General features: G+C 39.8%; 1 protein-coding gene across 1 annotated transcript in view; it reads right to left on the bottom strand.

Annotated features, from left to right (window-relative positions):
• Positions 1-26,631, bottom strand: part of LOC140229670 (sortilin-related receptor-like) — a 118,986-nt gene that overhangs the window by 10,639 nt on the left and 81,716 nt on the right. The window contains exons 27-44 of the mRNA XM_072309913.1: positions 26,346-26,495; positions 24,765-24,917; positions 23,154-23,309; positions 21,994-22,111; positions 20,468-20,661; positions 18,688-18,809; positions 17,399-17,506; positions 14,645-14,711; positions 13,377-13,483; positions 11,688-11,775; positions 11,067-11,269; positions 10,507-10,681; positions 9,490-9,590; positions 8,112-8,298; positions 6,688-6,788; positions 3,314-3,479; positions 1,524-1,619; positions 293-517 (exon numbers count right to left, since the gene is read on the bottom strand). Coding sequence (XP_072166014.1) covers positions 293-517; positions 1,524-1,619; positions 3,314-3,479; positions 6,688-6,788; positions 8,112-8,298; positions 9,490-9,590; positions 10,507-10,681; positions 11,067-11,269; positions 11,688-11,775; positions 13,377-13,483; positions 14,645-14,711; positions 17,399-17,506; positions 18,688-18,809; positions 20,468-20,661; positions 21,994-22,111; positions 23,154-23,309; positions 24,765-24,917; positions 26,346-26,495 — 2,517 coding nt within the window. The remainder of the gene's footprint in view (positions 1-292; positions 518-1,523; positions 1,620-3,313; positions 3,480-6,687; positions 6,789-8,111; positions 8,299-9,489; positions 9,591-10,506; positions 10,682-11,066; positions 11,270-11,687; positions 11,776-13,376; positions 13,484-14,644; positions 14,712-17,398; positions 17,507-18,687; positions 18,810-20,467; positions 20,662-21,993; positions 22,112-23,153; positions 23,310-24,764; positions 24,918-26,345; positions 26,496-26,631) is intronic.

Genomic DNA, 26,631 nt, shown 5'->3' with positions numbered 1-26,631 from the left:
GAAGTTTAACACTCAAGACAGGAAGAACACAACCTGTCACAGAATGCATACTCAAAACCTGATCTCTCTCACTCTCTCTCTCTCTTCTTTGCATCTTTGTACAAATTTACCATAATCACAACATTCTGTGTCCCTTCATCTTACAAATCAACACTCACTGTGGCATTCAAAAAGAACTTCTAATTCAAAAACAATACAATGTGTAGCTCCATCTCTTTGTAGAAAGGAAACCATTCAAGCCCCAGGTCATGGGATGTGGGCATTGTATACTCCTAGCTGAACAAACACTTACCGAGGTCGCCACCGTCATCGTCTTCGCTCGGCGAGAACGTCGCCGTCCCCGACCGCGTGTCGTAGTGGCTGTTGGCAAAGGACATGAAGCTCTGCTGGAGTCGGCGGTGGCGGACGACAAAGTAGACCAGGACGACGATGAGGACGATGACCAGGAGAACGGTGGCGCCGATGCCAGCCATCAGGGGCGTGTTGTCGCCGGAAAACGGTTTGGCCGGGGCCTTGCCTGCATCACAGAGACACATACTTTCCACAGTAAAGACTTGGAACAGAACTACAACTATATTAGGTGAAATAGCATCCTTGGGGTTTTGTATTTGAACATTGTACTGAATATGAAAATATTATGATATGATACCATAATGTAGAGACCAAGCTCTACAATGTGATACCAATAGCTCAATACCTCCCATCCCCCCCCCCCCCCAAAACAAAAGTGATAATGCCCTTCTGGTTCTCAGCCGACGATATATTCATTATCTGCCACTCGCCTTACTTGTCAGAGAGCACAGACCTCTACCAAGCAGTTGATTTCAACCCATTCTACACACATGCTTAAAACCGCCCTATTTAAACCATGATAATGGAGTCATCCAGTTGTGTCAAAGACCCCGTTTACAGTGCAGGGCTGGACCGACCCCACGCCGAGCCGCCGCCGAGCCCGGCCTCAATTGCTCTGCCCCGCAATTTTGTCCGTTTAGAGTGCCGGTCTCGGCCCGGGCTTTTAATTCAAGCCTTTCAATATTTTGTCGCAGTGGCGCTCTGCTTGTAAACAAACGACTATTATTGGGAGCGCCCTGGTCGCAATTTGGTATCGCATTTGGCCCAGTTTCCGTTTACACTGAAATGAAGGCCGGGCTTGGCCGCAAAGTCATAAGAGTCTACCTCATCAGCAGCTTACTGCACTCTCTACGCCTCGAGCATGCGCTCAGCATGCCTATGCACACATCAAACACTTGCAGCTTGAACATCCTTGTTTGTTTGCCTCATGTGCCAATGAGTAATCCTTCAACAACTTTTTTTTTCAAAAATTCCAGAATTCAGACATTGGATCACTACTACAATTTAATCATTTCCTTATCTCATTATCAATATTTCCTGCTAGTTTCATCTAACTCTGTTCATAACTTTTTGCGTTATTATAAAAACATACAGACAAACACATAAACAAATGGCGATGAAAACATGACCTCCTTGGCCAAGGCAATAAAGAAAAAAAAATTGAAACATACCACCAGATGTGTCAGCAATCTCGAGGGCAGGTTCCCCAAAGAATCCTCCATATTTATCCGTACTGACCATAACCGCATAGACAGCATTAGAGTAATCTATGGACAATAGAAAAAGAAAGAAAAAAACGAGAATGGGCAGAGGAAGACAATAAACGTTAATAAGGCAGGACCATGATGTGTGACTGATTGACTGACTGATTGACTGATCGACTGATTGACTGATTGACTGATTGACTGATTGACTGATTGACTGATCGACTGATCGACTGATCGACTGATCGACTGATCGACTGATCGACTGATCGACTGATCGACTGATCGACTGATTGACTGATCGATTGATCGATTGATCGATTGATCGATTGATCGATTGATTGATTGACTGACTGGTTCATTCATTCATTCATTCATTCATTCATTCATTCATTCATTCATTCATTCATTCCTTGCTGATCGATAGATTCATTCATTCATTCATTCATTCACTCATGGTTGATTGATCGATTGATTGATTGATTCATTCATTCATTCATTCACTCATGGTTGATTGATCGATTGATTTATTGATTCATTCATTCATTCACTCATGGTTGATTGATCGATTGATTCATTCAGTCATTCATTCATTGCTTGGTCGATTGATTGATTCCTTCATTCATTCATTCATTCATTCTTCATTCATTTTTTATTTTCACAAGGGAGCCATTTCAGTTAAAGAACTGGTTTATAAAGGGGCCCTGCATAAGAACTCACTTTACATACCAACTGTAATACAAAATCACATACAAATACACAGTTAGATAATAATACATAATTACAAACAGAATGCAAAATCAAGACTATTAAAAACGAATCACACTGGAAAAGCATTATCATACCACAAGCAAAGGTGTTGCTTGAACATGACTGTCAATGTAGCCACAACATATTTTAATGGATCAACATAATCTTATCATTAAAAGGGGAGTGAATCATTAAGAATGGATGAAACCTAATACTCTGTCAGCCTTTACACTCACAGGCACACACACACAAACATATACACATATACACACATACACACAAACACGCACAAACATCTCTTTAAAAAAAAAATGGTATAGACTGATTCCCACCAAGCAGCAAATCCACCATTTCTGCCGTGTCCTGTGTGCTCAAGCATGTGCTGAATGCATGATTGCAGTGGGCACAAGTCAGTCGCAATACAGTATGTTCAAAAAAAAATTACAACCAGATTTTCGCATTGATAACTTCTAATAAAATTAATCTGTCTGAATGATATTTCAAGACCTTGAAACACAACATCTTAGCTGCATTACGCAGAAAACCCCACTCAATTTGGTCAAGTGGTCACAGAGAAATGTGGATCTTTGTAAAGCATGTCATGGATTTGTTTCTTCCAAGTTTAGCACTTGGATGCTCTTGGAGCTGCATATCAATGTGTGAACACAATGACAGAACTTAAAGGGAAGGGATTCCTGACATTCTCTACAAAATCCTCATTTCTGTTAGACCACTGAAGCAAATCGGACGGGATTTTCTGAAAAATGTGGGTGATAAGTCCCAAGTTTCATACCATGAAATTGAATTTGGATCAATTTATTATTTCAGAAGTTATCATTGCAGAGGTGACCGTTGTAATTTTTTTTTTTTTTTTGGGGGGGGGGGGGGGGGGGACATACAGCATATATCATGCACTCGCATTATTACACATCCATGCTTGGGACGCCACAATGATGGTGGATTCTGCCACCAGGTCGGACGGGTCTCTAAATACACATCACACTCACTTTTGTGGGAGTACTCATAATGTGTGTGTGTGAACGGTAAGCCTGTGGTTATCTGCCACGCAGACAGGTTCCTCTTTGCCTGTTCGCGAGCGGCGTCCGGGATGGAGTCGTAGTCGGTGATGTTGGGGAACAGGTCACTCACTTTGGCGATGTAGACAGCGTAACCCTGGAGAGGCAACAAACGGAAGATTCGGTAAAGCGGAATTCTGCCATATTATGACACATAGCCTCCCTTGTCTATTCCCTGTTTTCGTTTGAGATTGTGTATTTTTTGTTATTTTTTTTCTTCCACTATGTATACATATAAATATATATACACATATTTTTTTCTCTCTCTTTTATTCCTCAGGGACCTTGTCTTACAAGCTATGCTTCATTAAGGTCTCCTCGTGTGCCTTCTCAAAATATTGTTACCCTTTCTTATCATTTCACATACACTTGTAATTATATATTTATGTATCTGCAAAATTTTAGTGTTAGTTGTTGTTGTTCCTATATACTCCTGAAAGAAAGTGTCAATGTTATTGTCATGTTATTGTTATATGGCTTATTGTTGGAAGAAAGACAAATGAATAAATAAACTTGAAACTTGAAACATTATGGCTATTTGTCTACCACAACTCCATCACATAAAATTGCTCATGATTTTATATCACCTACTTGATGCAATTCTTGCATCCTTGAGGGTTTTTGAGATATTCATCAAGGTCTTCAAAATGGCCACCAAAATTTGAAATTCCTATATATTTCCTTATAGATGATGAAAAAAATTCGGCACAAAAATGGGGTTTTACCGCATTTCCAGAGTGCTAAATCCGAATCAGTATGATGCAAATTTTGCATTTTGAGGATTCTGAGATATTCGTGATGGCCACCAAAATTTAAAATTCCTGTATATTTTCTTTTAGATGATGAAAATTTGAAAAGCTTTGATGGTTTAAACCTATTTCGAGGGTGCTGAACCTGAAAGTGGATATGACTACTTCTGTGTCCCTGAAAATTTTGAGAAATCCAGGCGCGGCGCTAGGGTGCAATTAACTCGCCAAAAGCTTATGACCTCGAAGCCTCAGTTGCAAAAAGTAGACAGCTTGTGTGCGTAAAACCGCTGGGGAAGTGTTGCAGGACAATCGCAATATCTCACCTCAAAGCCATCAAATGATTAAATCTATACAGCAAACTGAAGAAGAAACTATTCTCTAACTCGTAATGTTAGTTATTTGGGGTTTTATTGAGGATAAACGTGTGAAAATAATGTCGAAACTTAGCTTCCAAAACAGAAAATTTGGTCTCAAAACAAGTGTTATTTTCTCACATTTTCCTTCATTGCACAAAAATGAAACTTCGGTATATGACTTATGGTAGTATATCCATGCTGCTCTCCAAATATCTTTTCTGTATCATTTGGCGCACAGCTATGTCTGGAAAAATCGAGATCACTGTCACTTGTGACCCACGTAAAATCCATGGCGTAAGGAATACGCAGTCCGATGTATTGGTTTTTGTGCTGCTTGAAACAGTTGAAGCACAAAGCAGGGTTCCTCTCTTGCCCACTCACCACCCTGCTGACCGAAAATCGACCTCTGTCGCATTGCGCCGAGCCTGACACCGCTGATTGGCTAAGCGTGCACTCACCAGTAGAAAACGCATGCGCAGGAGGATGATCTAGTTGTGCATGTCCAGTATCTTCTCTTAAAGTTGGTTGTCTTTTTGCTCTTATTTTTACCTAACTACTAATTGCACAAACACGAGACTTCGCAGGTAGTGAGTCTGGTGTATACAGACTAGTAATATGTTGATCAAATGCATATTCATGCAGGCGCAGACTTGTGTCGGGAAAAAATCGTAACCCTTTCCCACAGTCGACTCAAGCAGAAAAATACACATATCTCGAAAGATACATCAGCGTTTTCGCCCAAAAATCATATGAAGGATGATATATTCATATTTGATATATGTGTGAAGTTTCAAGGGATTTGGTGGTAAAATAAGGGAGATACGAGGAGGTGAACTTTCGAGATTTTTTGTCCTTCCCTCCGCACAGCGCTTCGATGACCGTTAAGAATTCAAAAGCTTTGGCCTCTTATCAGTGAGTTAATTGCACCATAGCACCGGGGCTGAATCCAAAATGCCTGCCAATTAATTATTTCTGTATAAATTTTACAAAATTGAGATTAAACTGATCGTTTTACTCTGCTTTGAGGACCCGAATCAGGTTGATGCAACTCTTGTATTAATGAGCATTTTTACACATCCAAAATGGCTTCCAAAAATTCCAATACATATACAAGTATTTCCTTATAAATGGTGAATTAATCAATACAAAATTATGGTTTTACCCTATTTCCAGGGTGGTGAATTTGAATCTGGTTCACGCAACTCTTGAATCCTTGAGAATTTTGAGACACTAAAGATTTTTTATATTCATTTTGGTCACCACCTTGAATATCTCAACTAGAAATGGCGATTGATATTGCCTCCGCCATAATGCATGGTTCTCCTAATAGGTCTATAGTACAATGTCTTGACAATGTGTGATGACAGTCCCACATGATTAACAAAATATTAAAATGACAGGTTTGTCACAAATGTGCTGAATGTTCACTTTCCTTGAACTAGGTTGAATTGGATAAATGGCTATATTGTCTTCGAATGCAGGTATTTGGGGATTTGAGGATTTTTTACTTGACTTTTGACCATTCTTAAGTTTGTAGAGGAAGAAATGAAATTTTGCACTATCATTTGACCTTTGAACTTTTGGCAAAAAAACAAACAAACACACAAACAAACTTCCCAGAGAATCTCTATTGGGTAATACATGTATTTAAAAAGTCCTGCAGGCATTGCATAAATATGAGAGAAATAGTGAAATTTTGAGGAGTTGACCTGACCTTTGACCACCCTGACCTTTGACCCAAGACCCCTAAATTCCCCAGATAATCACTGCCAATCAGTACATGCATATGTACTACAAGTTCCATGAAGATACAATGTACCTTGAATCATTTGTGAGATATGGAGAAAAAAGTGAAATTCTAACATTTTCATTTGACCTTTGATCTTTGATCTCAGGACCCAAAACTCTCTCTGGATAATCTATATTTGGTAGTTCATGTATACACTAAGCTTCAAGAAAATATCTTCATCCATTGCATAGATATGGGGGAAATTGTGAAACTTTGAGCATTTGACCTTGACCATTTGACCTTTGACCTTGAGCATGTGTAAAAAGTTGATAGGCACAACGGAAGGATGGATGGACAGACAGCCAACCCGAAAACATAATGCATCGAAAACATAAAAAACATCGGGTAGACAGCAAAACAAGGTTCAGCCTCTGGTACCCAGACTAGCACCGAGGGGTAAATCTCTCATACCAAGGTACTGTTCCATGTGTGTGCAGGAGGCCCCCAGTAGAGCTGGATATCCCCACTGTCAAGAGCCTTGGGTATAAATGCTTGGGGGATGGACGGGCGTCCTGCCATGAGGAAAGAGAATAAGCGACAGGTGTGTAAATATTTAATTTATTGATATTAGTAATATTAGTGATATCAGAAGCGATGCATTTTCTACAGCAATGACATTCCACAGAACGGTCAAGAGATTTTTGCGGTGGAAAAATATGACTGAGAGACACACAGACAGACTCAACAACAACAACAACAACTAAATTATTACAATGCTTTCATGCCAAAACTAAGCATTAACTCCTCATTTTGATGCTTTCACAAACATCTATACATTTTTGTAGCATCCTTGCTTTTCATTTCGCCTTTGGTATGTTGAAGGTGGAGAAACATAAAGTAAACTGAAATTAAAACTGAAACAAGCGATTAACACCTATGGCATGCACACAAAACACAAAGAAATGTCTTTAAAATATTGCTTTAAAAAAGACATAAACTTGATATAAAGGAGAAGTGAATTCCCCATCATGTGACATAGAGCCATAAGACTACCTGACATTAAAAGATTTCTGCTTTGGACAAAGGCACAGGCAATCAAATTCTTTGCTGACCAAAATCGTGATATTCCATTTTGGAGATGACGGACATTGCATTACTCTTTACATGTGGCCATGTCTTTGTGAGCTGCTAATTTCGTACATATCCCTCAACTTGCAAAATCTGCAAAAATAAATCACTTGAAATATGTGGCATATATGTGGAGCGTCATCAAGATACCCATATAAAGTTGGAGCTTATGAAAGGAAGAAACTGCAGATAAAGCTGACTTTGGCAATACAGTGGACTCCCCTTATAACGAAGTCCTCGGGACCGGCAGTTTTCTTTCGTTATAACGAAATTTCGTTATAACCGAATGAATAAACAATAAAAATACATAGAGTTGATAATGTTGCGGCCCTAAATTTTATTTCTGTATATCTGTTTACAAATATTTTCCCTATGATGACGGCTGTAGGGCATAATGATACATCACTTCACAGGTTAGCATCTGAAAAATTTATATCTGCCCCCAAAACCAAACAATTATTTTCCCCAACATTACATGGCTTGCATGACAAAGTATCAGACATAATACTGTATACGCAGAATATTTTGCGAGGTTTTTATTTTGCGTGAATTTCGCACGTCAGGCGCTATTCGCGAAACTAAAGACACACGAAAATAACAACTCTGATCCTGATATGAATGTGACGCACATGTATACATTTCTCCCTTCAGTACAGGACTCCACAATCGCTAATTTAACCACTCGTGAAATCATCGGGAAGTACCCATTCGAGAAAATTTAGATTCGCTAAATATAATATGGCGTATACAATACTGGATGCACTCACTTGTCGTGCCACTTATGACGCCCGTCGTCTTGGAATCCTTGAAGTCAGCCCGCACCTCAAAGGAGTACGTCCCCCCAGGGACAAGACCCGACACGGTCGCATTTACAGTGCGGTTTTTGGTGGCAGCAATGGAGATGTTGGACCTCGTGTCCGGCTCCGAGCTATTCCAATAGTGGAGGATGTAAGGCTGGATGAGGATGGGGGGAGGGGGGGGGGGGGGACACAAAAATGCCAGAAATAGTATCAAAGATCAACGTTGAGGAATGATGAAGGGGGGGAAACAATAAGCTAGTTCAGAATTAGCTCGTGTACAAGTGGTGGATCCAGAGGGAAGCACATTGGGAATGCGCACCCTCTTTATTTTTGGTTAAAACAAAGAAATAAAAAGAAAAATGGGGGGCAATGCAGGCACCCCACCCCTCTAATTTTGTAAAGGCGCCTCCCTTTCACAGAATTCCTGGATTCGCTCCTGTGTACTCATTGATAGATATGACCTTTCTTTTTCCCAGCGGGTAAGGCACTTCACTAGTTTTCAAAGCAGCAGAATGCATACTGTAAGCTTGCCTGATATAACAATTTACGGAGTTCATGTTCAAACAAAGAACGAACCTGTGTTTAGACTAGGTGACCCGAATAGTCCAGCAGTTGACATTTTAGCAGGCATCCATTTCATTGCTTTGTATTGAATGTAACAACAACCCTTTGTTGTTTTTTTTTAATATTGCCAATACCAGACTTGCTGTCAGGTGGATATGCTGGCAAGCACCATTTAGATAAGGACCACATGAATAATCACATCACAGATGCCTATCTCAGTGAATTAACAAACAAAAATGCCTGTTGGTAAAAATGACCTTTTTCATCCCGGTATGAAATATCACGGATAGGCCCCAGTCACATATAAACATGGATCCTCAAGGATCTACATGGTGATCTGGGGAGATCCAGGATAGTTGTGTCGTGATAGTTGATGCGTGATAGTTGTGGAGTGTCGACGAGCATTGATGTGACTGTACACATGGTATCAACACGACAGCTACACGGATAAGGCCGGAAGAGCGCGGCGTCTACACGGACAAACACGGCATCTTCACAGATCAACATGGCAGCTACACGGCAGCGACACAGACCATCCCGGATTGCTCTGCCAACACGGCAATCCCCAGATGACGGTGGATGTTTTTGACCTCCGAAAATTTCCGTGTTTGCCTCCCAGATGTCCCTGGATCTGCACAGACATACACGGATGTCCAAGGATGTCCAAGGCATCAACACAGATCTCTCCCCGGATCACCCCGGATCCGATCCGCGGTGGTCCGGAGTGATCCAGGATGTCTATGTGACTGGGGCATACAAACAGGATTTAATCATTACTCACCACAGCATAGGGCATAAGCTGTCTCGGAGAATTCCACTCCACCACAACATCCCGAAAGCTTATCTTGGGCAGCTTTAGGTACTGAGGAGGCAGCTTTTGGTCTGTAGAAGGGGTTCAACAGCAAAGAGAGGGGATGGTTTTGCGTTAAAACATAAGAAACAATTATCTGTGCATTTGTTCATATCTTCATGTACATACATTGTAAGTATACTTGCACGTATATAATAATGAATAGTTTCATTGTACAATGAGTGTACTCCATTCTTTTTAATTTGAGATATTTGCAATCAAACCTGCTAAAAAACAAGGAAATCCTCAAGAAAATAAAGGATAACTTTATTCATAACCTCAAAAATATTCCTTGTTATGCAAAAAGTGTGGTATCGTTGGAAAGGCCTATTTTGCACTAAATGATGGTAGGCATACATGTAAATTTAAAATTTTGTTGAATTCTGTTGATTTTGTTGTCGTTGTTTTTGTGCAACCGATTGACAAATTACCCATGAATACACACAGAGCTTTCAAGAAATAACCATGATAAAGAATCCAGGCTTATACATTTGGGTGAGATTTGAACCTATGACTTCCTGATTCATAGACAGGCGTCACATCCATTAGACTACCGAGCTGTGCTATAAAAAGCCAGTGACAGTTCTGATCCCTTATGGCAGGGGGTACTACATTTTTATTCAAATTGTTGTTGTTTGTTTGTTTGTTGACTATCAGCCATTCACTGTTGGGGGGACAAACAACTCAAAATGTTCACGAGAGCAAAAGAAAAAAAAAATATGTAGTAGCCACAGCACTTTAAGAAATGGCATCTCCTTTTCTTTCCCTTGCCAAGGTGGCTTCATTTTGGGGGATAAGACAGCTACGATTCGGACAGGGCATCACTTCAGTGATTATCTGGCAGTTAAACGTAAAGAGTGATTTTTCGCCAAATTTCAGATACGAGGTTTTGTCGCCCAAGCGATGCGTCGCTTGTCTGTGCCCCCTGCTTTGGGGGGAAAGACTCACCGTACTGCGTTGTGGCGTTGGCCAGCGCCTTCGGTGCGTCCTCGCAGTCGAGGGAGAGTCTGACAGCAAACTGATACGTCACCGCCGAGAGCAGTTTCCCTATCGTGAGCTGCATGTTGCTGGTGTGTGTGTCAAAACGCACCGGTGAGCCCTCACTATACGCTATCTCATAACTCTGGAAGAAAAAGGAAGTGAGGAGTACATTAGCACACATTTCACACACACAAAAAAAAAAAGACCCCAAAAAGATAAATCTAAATCCCTGCAAAGATATTGTCATTTTACTCCAACAAAAAAGAAATTTTACCCTCCCCATTAACAGAAATATCACAAATATAAGTAAAGTATTATAATCTAATGATTGCGCATCACAAGTGACATGGTTTCTTGAATGTGGTCGGTTAGGAAATGTTTGGGTTAATTTTCAAAATTAATCAGAATGTCTCAGGGGTCTTATCTCTCCCTCATTCTCTCTATTTATCTTTTATATGTCTCTATCTCTCTCTCTCTCTCTCTCCCTCTCTCTCTCACATACACACACACACTCATATATTTCTCACCGCTCTAGGCGGCATATGATCCGGAGGAGACCAGGTGAGTTGGACAGCAGTTGTGTTCACAGCCTTGGCTCGGAAATTCTTGGGCGCCGAGTAGCCTATCCCAGTCGTCCTTGCCTGCTCCGGTTGCGAGGGGGGACTCACGCCCTGCTCGTTGAAGGCGACGACGTCGAACTCGTAGGTGACCCCCGGACACAGCCGCTGAACTACATGTTTGGGATTGGGAAAATCGGGGATAGCGGATTAATCAACAGTCATGACATCATTGACCAGGCTTCACTATCCAATAGAAGAGAAGAAATTTGAAAGGAAGAAAAAAATGCAGCAAGTGTAGAGAGCAGGGCAGAGATTTCCGGGGTAAAAAACAAACAAACAAACATACATACACACAAAGCACACACACACACACACTGATATCATATCTTGAAAAAATTGTCCATGAGGGAAAGAAAGTTTTCCTAACACTAAAAAAAAAAAAAAACACACTGTCTGAAAATTTCATTGAACCTACAGCACAAGCTACACATCGGCGTCTGCAAGGAACAATTATCTTTAACCCGTTGAGGACGAGTCCAGAACAAAATCAGCCCATCCTCAATGGGTTAAGCAACATCTTTCACTTACCAACGACGTTCGTTGTCGTGGCGTTCTGGACATTCCTCCTGGGAGAGCGCCCTTCTTCTTCACTGACACTCGAAGATATCATGTATCCCTATACAGGAGGTGAAAGCAATCCAACATTCCAGGTCAGATCTAAAATGTATCAAGATTTGTCTGTTACGCCCTCCCCCTCTTCCTTCCCTTGGTCCTTTGATAACAAGCATTTATCTTTCCTTGAAATAAGTCATTGCATGTTTGCACCCTGCATATGGAATTGTACATATCTTTACACATTCATGTTTGAACATTTCTGGTTGAATAGAGTCAGTCTGCTGAAACTAAAATGCTAAATAAGATGGCGTCTCAGGGCTCCATTTTATCACAACTTGTAATTGATTCAAAGTTCCAGAAATCAGTGATAACTCTGCATACCCAATCATTAGTCCATAAATCAATCATATCCTCTAACTCCATTACCCGCTTTATCGAATCTTATAACTGATTAGTCCCAGAAATCAATGACAACTCTCCACAATCAAGTATAAAGTCCATTAATCAATGATAACTTCTCAATCCATTATTAGTACGTTTCATCAAGAGACCTACAATAATTGAAATCAATCATAACTTCCTCCCGAATCCCTTGTATATTTCAAAACTCAATCACAACTTCTCAAATTCATTATAGCTCTTATGGTTAATCCAAATCACCTACAAATGTACATGTATTGGAACACACCATCAAGGTAAATTCAATTGTAAAGCAACATACAGAAGACGGACTGCTGCATGCTTTCCTAGTCAAGACACAAATGTCCATCTGTTTAAAGGGATGGTACAATTTGGGTAAAGATCGAGCTTCAAGTTTCCAAGTTTTTTACGATGATGCTTTCATTTGTTTAGATAATGAGAAATTACTTCAATAAATTGTGCAAGACCATATAATTCAAAGAGGAATTCAAAGTTAATGTAATAAAATTGGTTTTGAAATGAATGAGATACCCAAAACAAAAAGATCCTAATAAAAGGTGGGACCCACTTTTTATTAGGATAGCTTTGTATTACAACATAATTTGTTTCTTTGAATGTCTCAGCCACTTCAAAACTGTTCTTCATCAAATAGAAGTAATTCTTAATTCCTCATAGAAATGGATTCTCTTCAACATTTTAATAAAAATGGTTTCTAAGTACATTGCATCTTGTAACAAGTTTCAAGCTGAATACTTGCCTCAACCAATACGATACAAACCATCCCTTTAACTGCTCCTCGGCGGAGGTAATAATGACAATAGAGCAAGAAAAAGGATCACACTATTTAAAGGGGATGGCTAGTAACTGACCAGTGGGAATCAGTGGGAATGCTGGGGGATGATTGTTCCAATCCTTGTGGGATTCATTTAAGAGTACATTATATATCTATTGTTGTGTGAAAATTATTTGCTTCAGAATGGTCTCATATTCAAGTAATGCGCACTTTAATGTTTCCAGGTTAGCATGCCTGTACAGTGATGGGGTGATTAAACTGCACATTACTTGAATATGAGTCCATTCTGAAGCAAATAATTTTCACACAACAATAGATACAGTATAATGTACTCATAAATGAATCCCACAAGGATCGGAACAATCATCCCCCAGCATTCCCACTGATTCCCACTGATCAGTTACTAGCCATCCCTTTTTAAAAGAGTGATGAAGGTGGATGACACAAACCTTGACATCTGCGCCACCCTGGAGAACAGGCGCGGTCCAGGAGAGGGTGACCCTGTCCGTCTGGATGTTACTAGCCCTCAGATTGGTGGGCGGAAAGATGAGGTTTCCTGTGTTAAGGCCAATCAGGATCCCACATTACAGAATCAGGCTTTTATCAAGTTACACCGTCAATAACAACATGAAATCTTTCTATATAATTATATGCATACGAAGAGGTCGATTGCAAAATGACTGAACTCCATTCTTGTTAATTTGCAATATTTGTGATTAAACTGTTCAAGAAAACGCAGAAAAATAATAAGAAAATATAAAACATTCTTTTTATGACCATAACTTCAAGAGTATTCCTTGTTACATGTATGTTCAAAGTAAGGTATCACTGGAAAGGTTTTTTCTTTCCTGTCTGATGATGGACTTACTTTAAAAGTTTCACAATGGTCCTTAAAGGTACTAGCCCATATTTGCAAACCCATGAAAATCAAAACTGCATAAAACAGGTCCAATATGACTTCAAGTACAATTTATAACAGTAACATACCTCACCTGTCGCTCTTTGTCTATACCATTCGATAAAAGAGAGAAAATCATTGTTTCAAAATCAATTTTCAAACCGGGTCAACCCGACCCAAAATCGAATTACGAGCGCGGGCTATCTAGCGAGCGTTATACGCATGCATACGGATTACGGTGCATTTTCATTTACATTTATGAAAGTAATGGACTAATTGGAACGAAATTTTGCACAGGTGTTACTGCAATCATACCCAAATGCCATGTGTAACTATGAGACCAATTGCTGCAGGTTTACAAATGTGGGCTAATACCTTTAAATCTTGCAATCAAATTCTCATATGATTCTTCTAAAATGGCCTTTATGATTGTTCTTTTCAGTCAACACAGAATGACAACATACAGTACAGAAATGCAAAGAAAGCTTGTATGACCTCACAAAAAAAGAAGAAAAAAGAAGGGGATGTGTAAGGTTTGCTTCTTTTACACTTTGCCACTAAATCATGTAGATGCACAACAATGTACACGTAGCAATTACGTGTACATTGTACCTGTGCATGTGCCTCACACCCCATGAAACTCGAAGGGGGAAGTGGAATATTATACAAAATACTAAACAAAAGTGAACAAAGGAGGGAGCTGTCTTCTCACCCTGTACCTGTGCATGTGCCTCACACTCTATGAAACTCAAAGGGGGAAGTGGAATATTATACAAAATACTAAACAAAAGTGAACAAAGGAGGGAGCTGTGTTCTCACCCTGTCCAATAAAGACGGTGTACACGTTGCTGAAATTTCCATAGAGCTCATTGACAAAAATTCTGACCTGCATTCAAGACAGAAACAAAAAATAAAAACAAAACAATGTAAACATGCACATAAGTTATAGTTAGGTACATTGTATCTACTTCACTTTTGTCTGTTTGTCTGTTTGTCTGATATCAAATGCGAACTTTAACCTCTTCTCTCAACAAGGCGTGGAGAATTAGTGCCTGCCTTGACCTTGGACGTACTACACTTACAGACTGTGAACGGAGGCCTTTCTTTGTACCCATTACCACCAGCCCCACCTGCTTATGTGCATCTTAACATGTTCCGTACGGGAACCAGGTGGCCTGTGTATTATAAAGTCTATTGGCATTTCTGAATTCAGTATGGAACGGGTTAAGGAGTACATTCACATGTTTGGACAATGACGATGGTGTAATCATGTATCGTCACTGACAAAAAGAATAGTTTTCTTCATTTCAGTCTTACTTGGCTGAGGTGCCTTTTCAGACTTAACTGTCCTTGAATAGAGTAACACAAAAGGCAGGGAGCAGCAAACCTCAAACGTGATAAATTTTGTGTCACATAATTGGTATTTACTGAAAAGGATTACATGCATGTAACATTACTTATGAAGTAAGACATACTTTTTGTCCCCAGTTACTGTAAATGTTTATTCTGATATGATCTGCAAAAAAAAATGTGCAAAAAATAGATAAACAGAGACCAATCACCCTGCCGATATCTATACTACAACTGCACATGCATTTTTCTTGATTTAAAGAGTGTGTACAGTTCTGGTCGAGGTGAGGATTTAGCTTTTAACGTTTTGCGAGATATTCAGAAACCACTCTATGAGATGTCAAAGGGCATGCAGTTCTAAGGGGTATCAAAAGTTTATTCGATGAGAATCGGTTTTGAAATGGCTGAGACATCCAAAAACAAGGTGAAACAAAGAGATCCTAATAAAGTTGTGGCATGTCGCCTTTCATTATTAGCACTTTTTTGGATATCTCGGCCATTTGAAAACCAATTTTCATCAAATAAACATTGAATCCTTCTTAAAATTACATGCTCTTTCATATTTCATAAGAGGCTTTTCATTATCTCACTTAGGAGTGTTCAAAACATGAGTCCCCACCTCAACCAGTACTGTACAGTCCCTTTAAGAGAGATACACATATCATTTTCTGCACATGTATTTTTTTTTTTTTTGGGGGGGGGGGCATTTCATGAAGCAGTTTGGTCAGATATTTTTCCGGCAAACTGTTACAAGCTACTGAAATCCTTGCATCTGATTGGCTGAGAGCAAATTTGTCAGACAACTTTGTCAGACAAAATGCTTCATGAAATGCCCCCCAGGAGAGCATGGTTTCAAAATGTTTCTTTGTGATACTTTTAACAGAATTAATTAACAAATGATGAATGTTCGTGTGTACAAGGGTGTAGCAGGTCCATGCCTTGACATACACTTACTGTAAAACCCTTGACATACACTTACTGTAAAACCAGAAGCACTTTGATTTCGCAAATTTTGCGAGAGGTAAGATCAGTGAAATTAAAATGCATGTGAAAATTCTTGTCTACACTAAAAAACGTATGTGCATTGAGTGCTAGTGGCAATTCACAATCGGCTCCAATTCGCAAAAATTTAATGGGAGAGGTCAAGGAAACTTGTGTCTTTCACACATACAAAATAACATTTGAGACATTTGTTTTGTATTTGTTTGATATCATTCTACTATTGTGACATAACAAACTGTGTAGAGTTCAAGTGTACAGAGGGTAGTCCACACAATCACCTAGAACTCGAATACTTTTAAAACTTCTGACAGGATTGTCCAATTTCCCTCAATCTTTCAACATTTGCTAGACTCATAATGTCATATTGTCAGCTTAGACCCAAAAGGGCGCTTTCATGTTCCAAGATTTGAGCATAAATCAAAACAAAAAATCAATTTTTCGTGAAATAAAAAAGCTAATAGAATCAAAAGTGGGTATATTAATATAAGCACTGTTTCCGATATGGGATAGAATAGCGCCCTTGTGGTTTGAGCTTTTGACTATTTACTGAAAATGAACATAACCTAAAATTGACACCATGAATGTAAAGGATATCGAGGTCTACAACATGATACCGATAACTCAATACCCCCCAAAATTGCGATAAAGCCCTTCTGGCTCTCAGCCGACGGTATGTTGGGGTGGGAAGGGGGGAGTCCCCTTTTTGAAGTCCAAGCACACACTCAGACATACTGGACCCACATTATGGAATTCTTTACCAGATACAGTTAAAAATTCTCAAACTAGAAATATCTTTTAAGAAGAATCTTAAAAGATATTTGCTAGATGGTTATAGAGCTGCCATTATGAAATACACCATGATTATAAATAATTTTTTGGGTTTTGTTTTCTAAGGGTATATATAACTAATCACCATTACTTGATTTTCTAACGAAAATGTATTTTTTTGTGTGTGCGAGTGTCTGTTTTTGTAATGTTTTGATCGTAAAGCAATATAGTTTCCTCTTATTCTTTTTGTTGGGAACTACCCTGACAAGACCCTGGTCTTCTGTAGTTTCCATGTTTCATTTATAGTTATTATATGTTATGTATGCATGTTCATGTACTCATTCACAGTCCTCAGTTTGTTATTGTGCAAATGATATGTTTTTTACATGACACAGAATAAAGTTCAAGTTCAAAGTTCAAGTTCAAAGTTCAAGTTCAAGCATATCGGGGTACCTTGAAGCCGTAGGTGGTGCCCTTGGTGAGCCGAGAGATGGGGTAGTAGGGGTTCAAGGTGTACTGTGTCGACTCCCAGACAGTTGATTGGTTACCATGGTATTGCACCTGTAACGAGATACGTACCACACCAATATAGTCAATAAAAACAAACAAACTGATGGCAGGCCAGCAAATTTTCCAAAATGGTTCATCTTTTGGTGGTCCGATCAGGCAGCTAAAACGCAAAACAAAACTCATATATTTCTGTTTATTTTGGCAAGTACATTTCCTTTTTGAGCCGTTAAAATGTCATATTCAAAGATTTTGTGGCCCAAATGAGCCACCAGAAAAAAAAAAAAAAAAATGTTAGTGTCAAGCCCTGATATACAACACATATAATTTGTACAGTATATACACACTAATACAGACAACTCCATTTGATACAAAGTCCAAGGGACCTGCAATTTTCTTTTGTTACACCCAAATTTTGTTAAAGCTGAACAATTAAACTAAAGTTGCATCTAATGATATGTAGGTAATAATTTGGGGACCTGAATTTCTCATTCATTGGACCAAATTTTGTCATTTTATAATGGCAATTTATGGTATATAGAGAGATAGATAGATAGATAGATAGATAGATATATAGATAGATAGATAGATAGATAGATAGATAGATAGATAGATAGATCATAGATAGATAGATAGATAGATAGATAGATAGATATATATATATATAGAGAGAGAGAGAGATGGATGGATGGATGGATAGATGAAGACAAAGACAGGGGACATTTCCCTGAGACTGTTTCAAAAATCTGTTTCCTTAATTTCCACTCAAGCCCACTTCACTACTGGCCTAAAACGCACCCTTTACCACAGTGCATTGGCCCGCAAAAAAACACTCTATGTTGGCTCACAATGCGCAAATGTTTAAAAAGTCCTCACACAATTTCATTTCAACTCGACCTTTATAATAATAACTAGGGGAAATGCGATTGCACTTGCACATAATCTGACATGATACGCAAAGGAAATAGTGATCTTTAATACTATTGACATACAATAACCACATTTAAGTTGGCTCACAATGCGCAAGTATATAAGAAGTCCTCATGCAATGTTAATTCATCTTGACCCGAGCAACTTGGGGATATGCAACTGCACATGAGCTAGTCATGGATTCATATTATCTGACGTGATGTGTGGAGGAAATTGCAAACTTTTTCGACGATGGGCCAAGAGGTTGCTCTGGAGAAATATGTGTGTACAGTGTCACGCAGTTGTTGCCATCCTGACCGCCTTACCTGGTAAAATGGGACAGAGCTGTAAGTGACCGGAGTCCAGGTGAGGTTTACCGTGATGGTGTCGTCATTCTCATGGATCAGGCGGTGACTCGTGATGGTGGGTACCGGCAGGTGCAGCGCATCTGCGCAAACAGGGCGGAGGAAGAGGGGGGAAAAAATCGCATATCTCTTTTGCAAATGTAGTATATCACTTTTTTCAAGCGTCACAAGATTTTGCTTGATTGCAGAATAATGTCTCTCAACATCATTTATCAAACCTTACGGTATTTGCATCACAGAGTTTCAAAAATACAAATGAACTAGAAATGTCGCTATGGCAACTGGTATGCCTGTGCCATAATGCATGATCCTCTTAATAGGTCTATAGTACATGTGGACAATGTGTGATTACATTTTCACAAAATTGGCAAAATATTAAAATGACTTGTTTCTCACAAATGTGTTGAATGTTCACCTTCCTTGACCTACGTTTCATTGGATGAATAGGAGAGCATGTATTTGGGGATTTTAGGACTTTTACTTGACTTTGAACCCTTCATAAGTTTATGGATTGAGTAGTTTTCAAGGTATGGAGAAAAAATGCAATTTCTGTATTGAATAGAAAATTGCTACCATTTTCATCTGGCCTTTGACCCTAAAACTCGTATGAGAATCACTGTCGGGCAGAACATGCAAAAACATGTACCAAGTTTCAAGATAACTTGAGCCACTTCCGAAATATGGAGGAAGAAGGAAGTTCAGCACTTTCACTTGATCTTTGACCTTTGACATTTTTGGCAAAAAAAAAAAAAAAGAAAAGAAAAAATAGAGAATCTCTATTGGGTTATACATGCATACAGTAAGTTAAAAAAAGGATAATAATAATCCTGCTGGCATTGCATAAATATGAGGGAAATAGTAAAAGTAAAAATTTGAAGTGTTGCTCTTGACCTTTGACCCCTGACCTTTGACCCCTGACCTTTGACCCCTGACCTTTGACCCATGAACCCCAGGTTCCCTAGATAATCACTGCCAGTCAGTACATGTATACATATATTATGTTCCATGAAGATACCTTGAACAATTTTCTAAGATACCGATAAAAAAGTGAAATTCTAACATTTTTACTTGACCTTTTAAGCTTAAACCTTTGACCTCGTGACCCCAAACTTTCACTACAGAATCTTAATTGGGTAATACATCTATACAATAAGTTTCAAGAAAATATCTTCAGCCATTGCATAGATATGGGGGAAATAGTGAAATTTTAATCATTTAACCTTGACCTTTTGACCTTTGACCTTGAGCATGTGCACTCAAAAGTTGATAGGCACAACTTCACCCCCTAATACACATACTTGCCAAGTTTCATTAGGATACCTCCAAAGGTTTTTTAGTTACACTGTCCACAAAATTCATTATGGACGGACGGAAGGACGGACGGAAGGACGGACAACCCGAAAACATAATGCCTCTGGCACCACTACTCCTACCACTATTAAACCACTAACACTATTTCACTCAAGAAAAACCCTCCCCTTTTCAACTGAGAATAACAGTCGGAATGGGGGGGTACAAATAAATTCACTAGAAATCTATAGTTTCACTTCAGCATCCATGAGGAGGAAGTTTCCAGTTCTATTTTTCTTAGGAAAGATCAGAATTACCTAAATAAAACTATTCAACTTTAAAACTTTAACAAACTAGCGACTAACATTCAATACGTAGTGTAGACAAAATCTTTTACTGAATTGAATGATTATGGCCCAAAACTGGCAGACTAGGAGTTCTTTGTACGTACCTCCTGGGGTGGTATAGTAGAAAAGGGGTGCCCTGTTGTACTCTTTGCCATTGATCACGACGGATGCAGTGAACTCATACTTGGTACTCGCCTTCAGTGACGTCCAGACGTAGTGGCGCGATTGGCCAGCTATGTCTTGGTGCACCGAATTGGGCAGGTCATGGCCAGGCTCATCGGCATTTGGGATCGCCTCTCTATAGGTAGATGGGTGGTGGAGGGGTGGGGGGGTAGGATAGAGTGGGTTGAAAAGTTAAAGGGATGGTACAGTTGTGATTGAGATGAGGCTTCAGGGGGGCATTTCATGAAGCGTTTTGTCCAACAAATTTGTCAGACAGATTTGCTCTCAGCCAATCAGAAGCAAGGATTTCAGTAGCTTATAACAGTGATTCTCAAACAAAATATCTGACAAAACGCTTCATGAAACGCCCCCCAGGTTACCAACTTCTTTTGTGAGACAATGAGAAACCTCCAATGAAAAATGAAAGAACACACAAAATACTAAGTAGGATTCAATGCTTTCAATACGTTTTACCCTTTTAATTGAATGGATGACTTAACTAATAGTGCAATTTCACATCAGGTTCTAACTGGTGTGTTCTAGAATGCTAAGATGTAAGGGTAGAACCATATTCTGCATATCCATGTTAATTTGACACTGACATCTGCCTGAAGAAATTTAATCATGAAACACATTTCATACCCCGATCGCTTGAGATCGTAGCATGAGCCCGGCGTAAACGTATCAATGTCGCTCCGATCGTATCACTGCTGTAGTGAGGTCTTGATAAGCGTACGGATATCGCAACACAGTCGGTTCGATCGCAGAAGCAGCGCATCTCGTCGGCCTGGAAACGCGGCAACAACATGGCGGAGTTGCATTATCATCGTGGCGCTATCGCCTACAGCGCAGGTTGAGCGTGGAGAAACCGTAGTGTAATCGCCTCGGAGGCCAAAAGTGGAGACGGAAGGCGATCGCGCCACAATTTGTTAAATTGTCACAGATCGCCATGGTCGCCTTCCTACTGAGATGGGGGCCTAATAAAAGATGGGACCCACCTTTTATGAGGACCCCTCTGATTTAATCTGTTTTTTGGATATCTGAGCCATTTCAAAAACAATATCCATCAAATACTGTATACAAAATATATCAAGCGAGTCTAAATTTTTTGCGAATCGGGACCTCCCGACAATTTCGCGAGTGGTTAAATTCATGATCATGGAGTACGGTACTAAATAGAGAAATTCACATTGGGATCAGAGTCACTATTTTCAAGTGTCTTTACTTTTGCAAATAGCACCTGACTTGTGAAATTCACGATAACTAAAAACCTTGCAAAATATTTGACGTACACAGTAAACCACACTTCTCTTGTCTGCAACTTGGATGAGAGAAATCGTGGTACAAAATCAAACATATTCCAAGACCTTCACATGTTACCACTCATGGAACAGATTTAGTCAAGTGCAAGTTTCTCAAAATATTCAAAGCTGACTGCCATCTCGGATCTTTGTCTTTTTTCACTCACCGCTTGTAGACCCGGATCTGATAGGACTGGCCTTCCACGTGCGAGATAGAGAACGTCATCCTCGCCAAACTGATTGTGTCGCCCTCTTCAACCAGCAAATTCTGCACAACGTATGTTCCTGGATGAATGACAAGATTTTAGGGAGTTGTGATGGAAGAAAATATTGAGAGCACATTTTAATAACTTCAATTTCGAGGGGTTCAAGGATGGAGGAGACCAATCAATTGGTCAAGGAGCCTCAAGAACTACTCCACCTCTAGCACAGCATATTTCCGTAAAAATGATATTACATCACTTATGATAACAGCCTGAATTCTTAGTCGCTTGTCTTTCTTCTTCTGTTTTTTTAAAATGTCAATGGCCCTGTTCAAAGAGCAAATAAAAAGGCCTAAATCCTCCGAAACTTCTCCAGGAGCTGAAATTAAGTATCACATGCTTGAGGAAATTTGTATGATCTGCAACATAGCTCTCAATGCACTCAAAAAATTATCCTGAAATTATGTACACAACCATAAACCAGCGTGAATAAAAAATACCCCAATATTTTTGCTTGCTATATGTTCCAGCAGTTTACTGCTGTATATAATGTCTTGATTCCAAGGAATTAAAAACATGCCAAACTCGTCGTACCCAGCCGAGCACAAAAAATTACTCACACAAAACTATCCACTTCTCCAGTATGTTGGCAAAGATACTTTTCAAGACCTCCAGATGATATTTAGACTTCTGCATTCAAACGTCTATAAATCGGTTATACTGGGTCGTTTCAGAATTTGTAGCGACTGGTATGAGGAATAAGAATGTTTTACATATTCAGAACAAATCACAAAGACAAAGGATGATGATGGTTTACCGGTCTATTACTGTATACGCCAAATATTTCACGAGATTTTTATTTTGGCGAATTTCAAGAGTCTGGCGCTATTTGCAAAATTAAAGACACGCAAAAACATGGACTCTAATCAAGCTGTGAATGTGAGGTACGCATGTACATTTCTCAATTTGATACAGGACTCCATAATCACGAATTCAACCACTCGTGACATCATCGGGAAGTTCCGATTCGCAAAAATTTACACTCGCTAAATATATGGCGTATACAGTATATACATGTATGCATGTTGTCTCAAATGCTCCTTTGACTACAGTCATTCACTCACGATTACAGCTGGGATCTGTCTCATCTTCCAGCGCCACGCAGTCAACGTAGCCGTTGCACTTCTTCAAGTTCAAGTCGTCGATGCACGCTCCGGACTGCACGCAGTAGAACTGGTTGTTGCCACACAGGCTGGTTGGTGGGCGGGTTGTCACCGTCGCTGCAACAAACGAGATTGGTATGAAAACGATCAGTGAACAAATTCATTAACGAGTCATCCTACAAGTAGCTTTGCACGGCTGATTACAACTGTAGGTAAAGCATTTCGTATCTCAGTGGCGGAACCAGACCGGGGCGCACCGGGCACACGCCCCCTCTTTATTTTTGGTTAACACAAAAGAAATAAAAAGAAAAATGGGGTGGCACATGCGCCCTCCCTTTAATTTTGTAAAAGTGCCTCCCCTTTACGGAATTCCTGGATCCCCCCGCATTTGGTTACATACTCAGTTCCATTATTCCTTGAAGTTCTTGCTGAAGCATGTCCACTCATCCTTTTTCCCATCTCCACAGACTTAATACATAGGCCACCAGGTTCCCACAGGTGACGGGTTAAAGGGGCATTCCAGACGATTTTCATAATTTCACATCATGTAGTACATAAATCGACAGTTCCATGTATAGATTCGTGGAATTTATTGTGGTACTTGAGCAGAGAAACCCATAAAATGAAAATCTTAAACAAATTACACTGAACAGTGTTGATGACATCAGAGCCTCACATATTTCAGAAATGTAGCAGTGTGATTCCATTACAATACTGCTTGCTCAACAAGCTCACCTGTGAAGAATCAATGCATGCCTTCTTCTTTTGTTCTGCTTCCTTGAGCCCCAACTCATGCATTCTTATGGTGAGGCTGACATGTCATCATCCTTGTTCATTGCAATTTGCTATAGATTTTGAAAACATTCTCATTCCTCATCCCAATCACTGTATATTCTGAAACTCTGTACTCAGTTTAACTAATTTATAGTTGTTCAAATGTAAAAGTCTGAAAATCATCCGGAGGTCCCCTTTAAAATCATTCAAAACACAGTTTGTTGAGTAAGGATGATTGTGAAATCTGTATATTCCAAATCATTGAACATTGTCATCATGATTTCTTAGAGTAAATGCATTATCATTGTCAAGGAGATTGCAATATAAAACATATCTCTCTTTCGCTCTCTCAAATTTAGTGATGATATTGAGGTTGTCTGACGAAATCACAAATCAAACTAAAATTTTGTGCGATTTTAACATATGGAGATAGCCAAATGTATACGGAACTGAGAAGAAAAGAAAATAGAAATCCTATGGCCTGTACTTGCAAATTGCACTGTATCAATGCATATGTTCATGTAAACAGCCAAAGAGAGAGAGAGAGAGAGAGAGAGATGTGTACAATGTAGATGAACATACAGCAAAGTAGATCAAGCACAATTCCCCAAAACTGTTTGAGCCTTCAATACAAAGCTATCTTGTACCTTCTTAAAGGCGCATTTTAACGTGTTGAGGACAAGTCCCAAGTACACTCGGGCAGGGGTCTATGTAGCAAAATCAGACCGTCCTCAACGGATTAACTTCAATGAAAATGAATGAGAAATCTTTGAAGAGTCAAACCAAGGGGAAACTCACGACAGTTGAGTTCGTCGCTGGTGTCTGAGCACTGGTAGTATCCATCGCACACATCGCTGATAGGTATGCACTTCTGGCCGTCTGCACACTTGAACTCGCGCACGCCGCACGAGATGACGGTCGTCGGCACGTATGGCGTGGTCGGGACACGTGCTGTCACGAAATGGATAAATAGATCATTCCTCAATAGTACATAGCCTTCGAGCATTCTTCTCAGGCATTGGGTTAACATCTTTTTATATCAAATGAGTTTTAGAGCAAAATTTTCTCTACCCACACAGGTTCATGTTGATACAAATACTGTATACAATCCTGCACACTGGCACTGGTCTGACTCTCCCTGACCAGTAAAGAGCACTGTTGGACCAGTAACTTTTTTCAGAAATTGGCCAGCAAAAAGTGGAAACGCTGGGTACCTACTGGTCAGCCAGATAGGTTGAACCCGTAGAAAAAACTGGCTAGTGTGCAGCCCTGCTGTATACTCCATGTATTCAGCAAGCCTAATTTTTCGAGAGTCGGGACTTCACAACAATTTTCAAGAGTAGTTAAATTTGCAATTATGGAGTACAAGTAATAAAGGGAGAGATGCAGGCTTGCATTTCACATTCCTGTCGGGATCAGAATAGTTTTGCCTGTAGCTAAATTTGCAAGAACTCAACTCATGATATTTGCAAATTCTGTGATTATAAGATTGAGGTGTACTCCAACAAACATGGAGCTACTGGAGCTACACCAGAGGGGACTCTCATTGTACAGTGAAATTTTATGGTTGTTAGAGGCACACTCATAAAATTATGCGAACATTGGAGAAATCCGTAGTTTAGTTCGAATGAAACAGAAATATTACAAACTATAAATTTCTGACAATTTATTTGTCAAATGTTATTCACTAAAGCAATGACATCAGTCATAAATCAGAAATGATTTGATGCAATGGATGTAGTTTGTTCATTTTGATTTTATGCAAAAACATAGAATTTGTGTGCAAAGACTTGTGAGATGTATAAAACATCATAGCTCCACCTTATACTTGGATATGTGATTACAACTGGTATCAAAGTTTGAAACAAAAAAAAAGTTTGAAATTGAAATTCCACAATTTTACCATTTATGATTAATTTCGACAACACAATATTACAGTGTTTGTTCAGCTTTACCCCAAGACTCCTTAGCCTAAATTCACAGAGGCAGTTTTCATTTAGTCCAAATGATTGTTTGAATTCAGACATTACCAGGATTGAGTCACTGAATACTGCTGTGTTCAAATAGAGGCTCCTTAACACGGGCGTCACACTGCCCTGAAACCGAGCACGCATGGACACATGACAGAGGAAAACATTCAATTTCGGCTCTGATCGTATCAACACCAGGTCACTCATGAGGGCATCTCAAGCCATCGTATGACCGCCAGTGGAGTTTCTCCGGCTCCGCCAACCACTTTGTGAGCAGTGGCAAAATCTTTGGCAAGCCCATAAATTGCCCGAAGATCTCGCGAAGGTTGATACTCGTGTCAATTCAGGGACAGCGTGACGACAGCCCGCAAGGAGTCTCACGTGAATTCATCTTTTCTCAAATACTCACTTCCACAGTGGTCCTCGTCGCTGCCGTCAGAGCAGTCCGCCTCTCCGTCGCACTCAAACCATCGCCAGATGCAGGGCGGCGTTGCACCAATGCCGCAGGGCACGTGGAAGAACCCGCAGGATGGCGGCGTTACGGGCATTTCCGTCGTAGCTACGGCAACAAGCACGTACATGTATATCAGATTTTTAGTATAGAGGGCATGTATCCCACCCTTCCCCCATGATTACATGTATATAATTTGTACTTTACGAGGCAGAAATAAACTGGTTCACTCTAAGGTTGAAGG

This window comes from Diadema setosum, chromosome 6, assembly GCF_964275005.1.
Source record: "Diadema setosum chromosome 6, eeDiaSeto1, whole genome shotgun sequence".
In the NCBI taxonomy this organism is placed as follows: Eukaryota; Metazoa; Echinodermata; class Echinoidea; order Diadematoida; family Diadematidae; genus Diadema; species Diadema setosum.
Note: the sequence above shows the minus strand (reverse complement) of the source record. Positions and strands in the feature narration are given on the sequence as shown.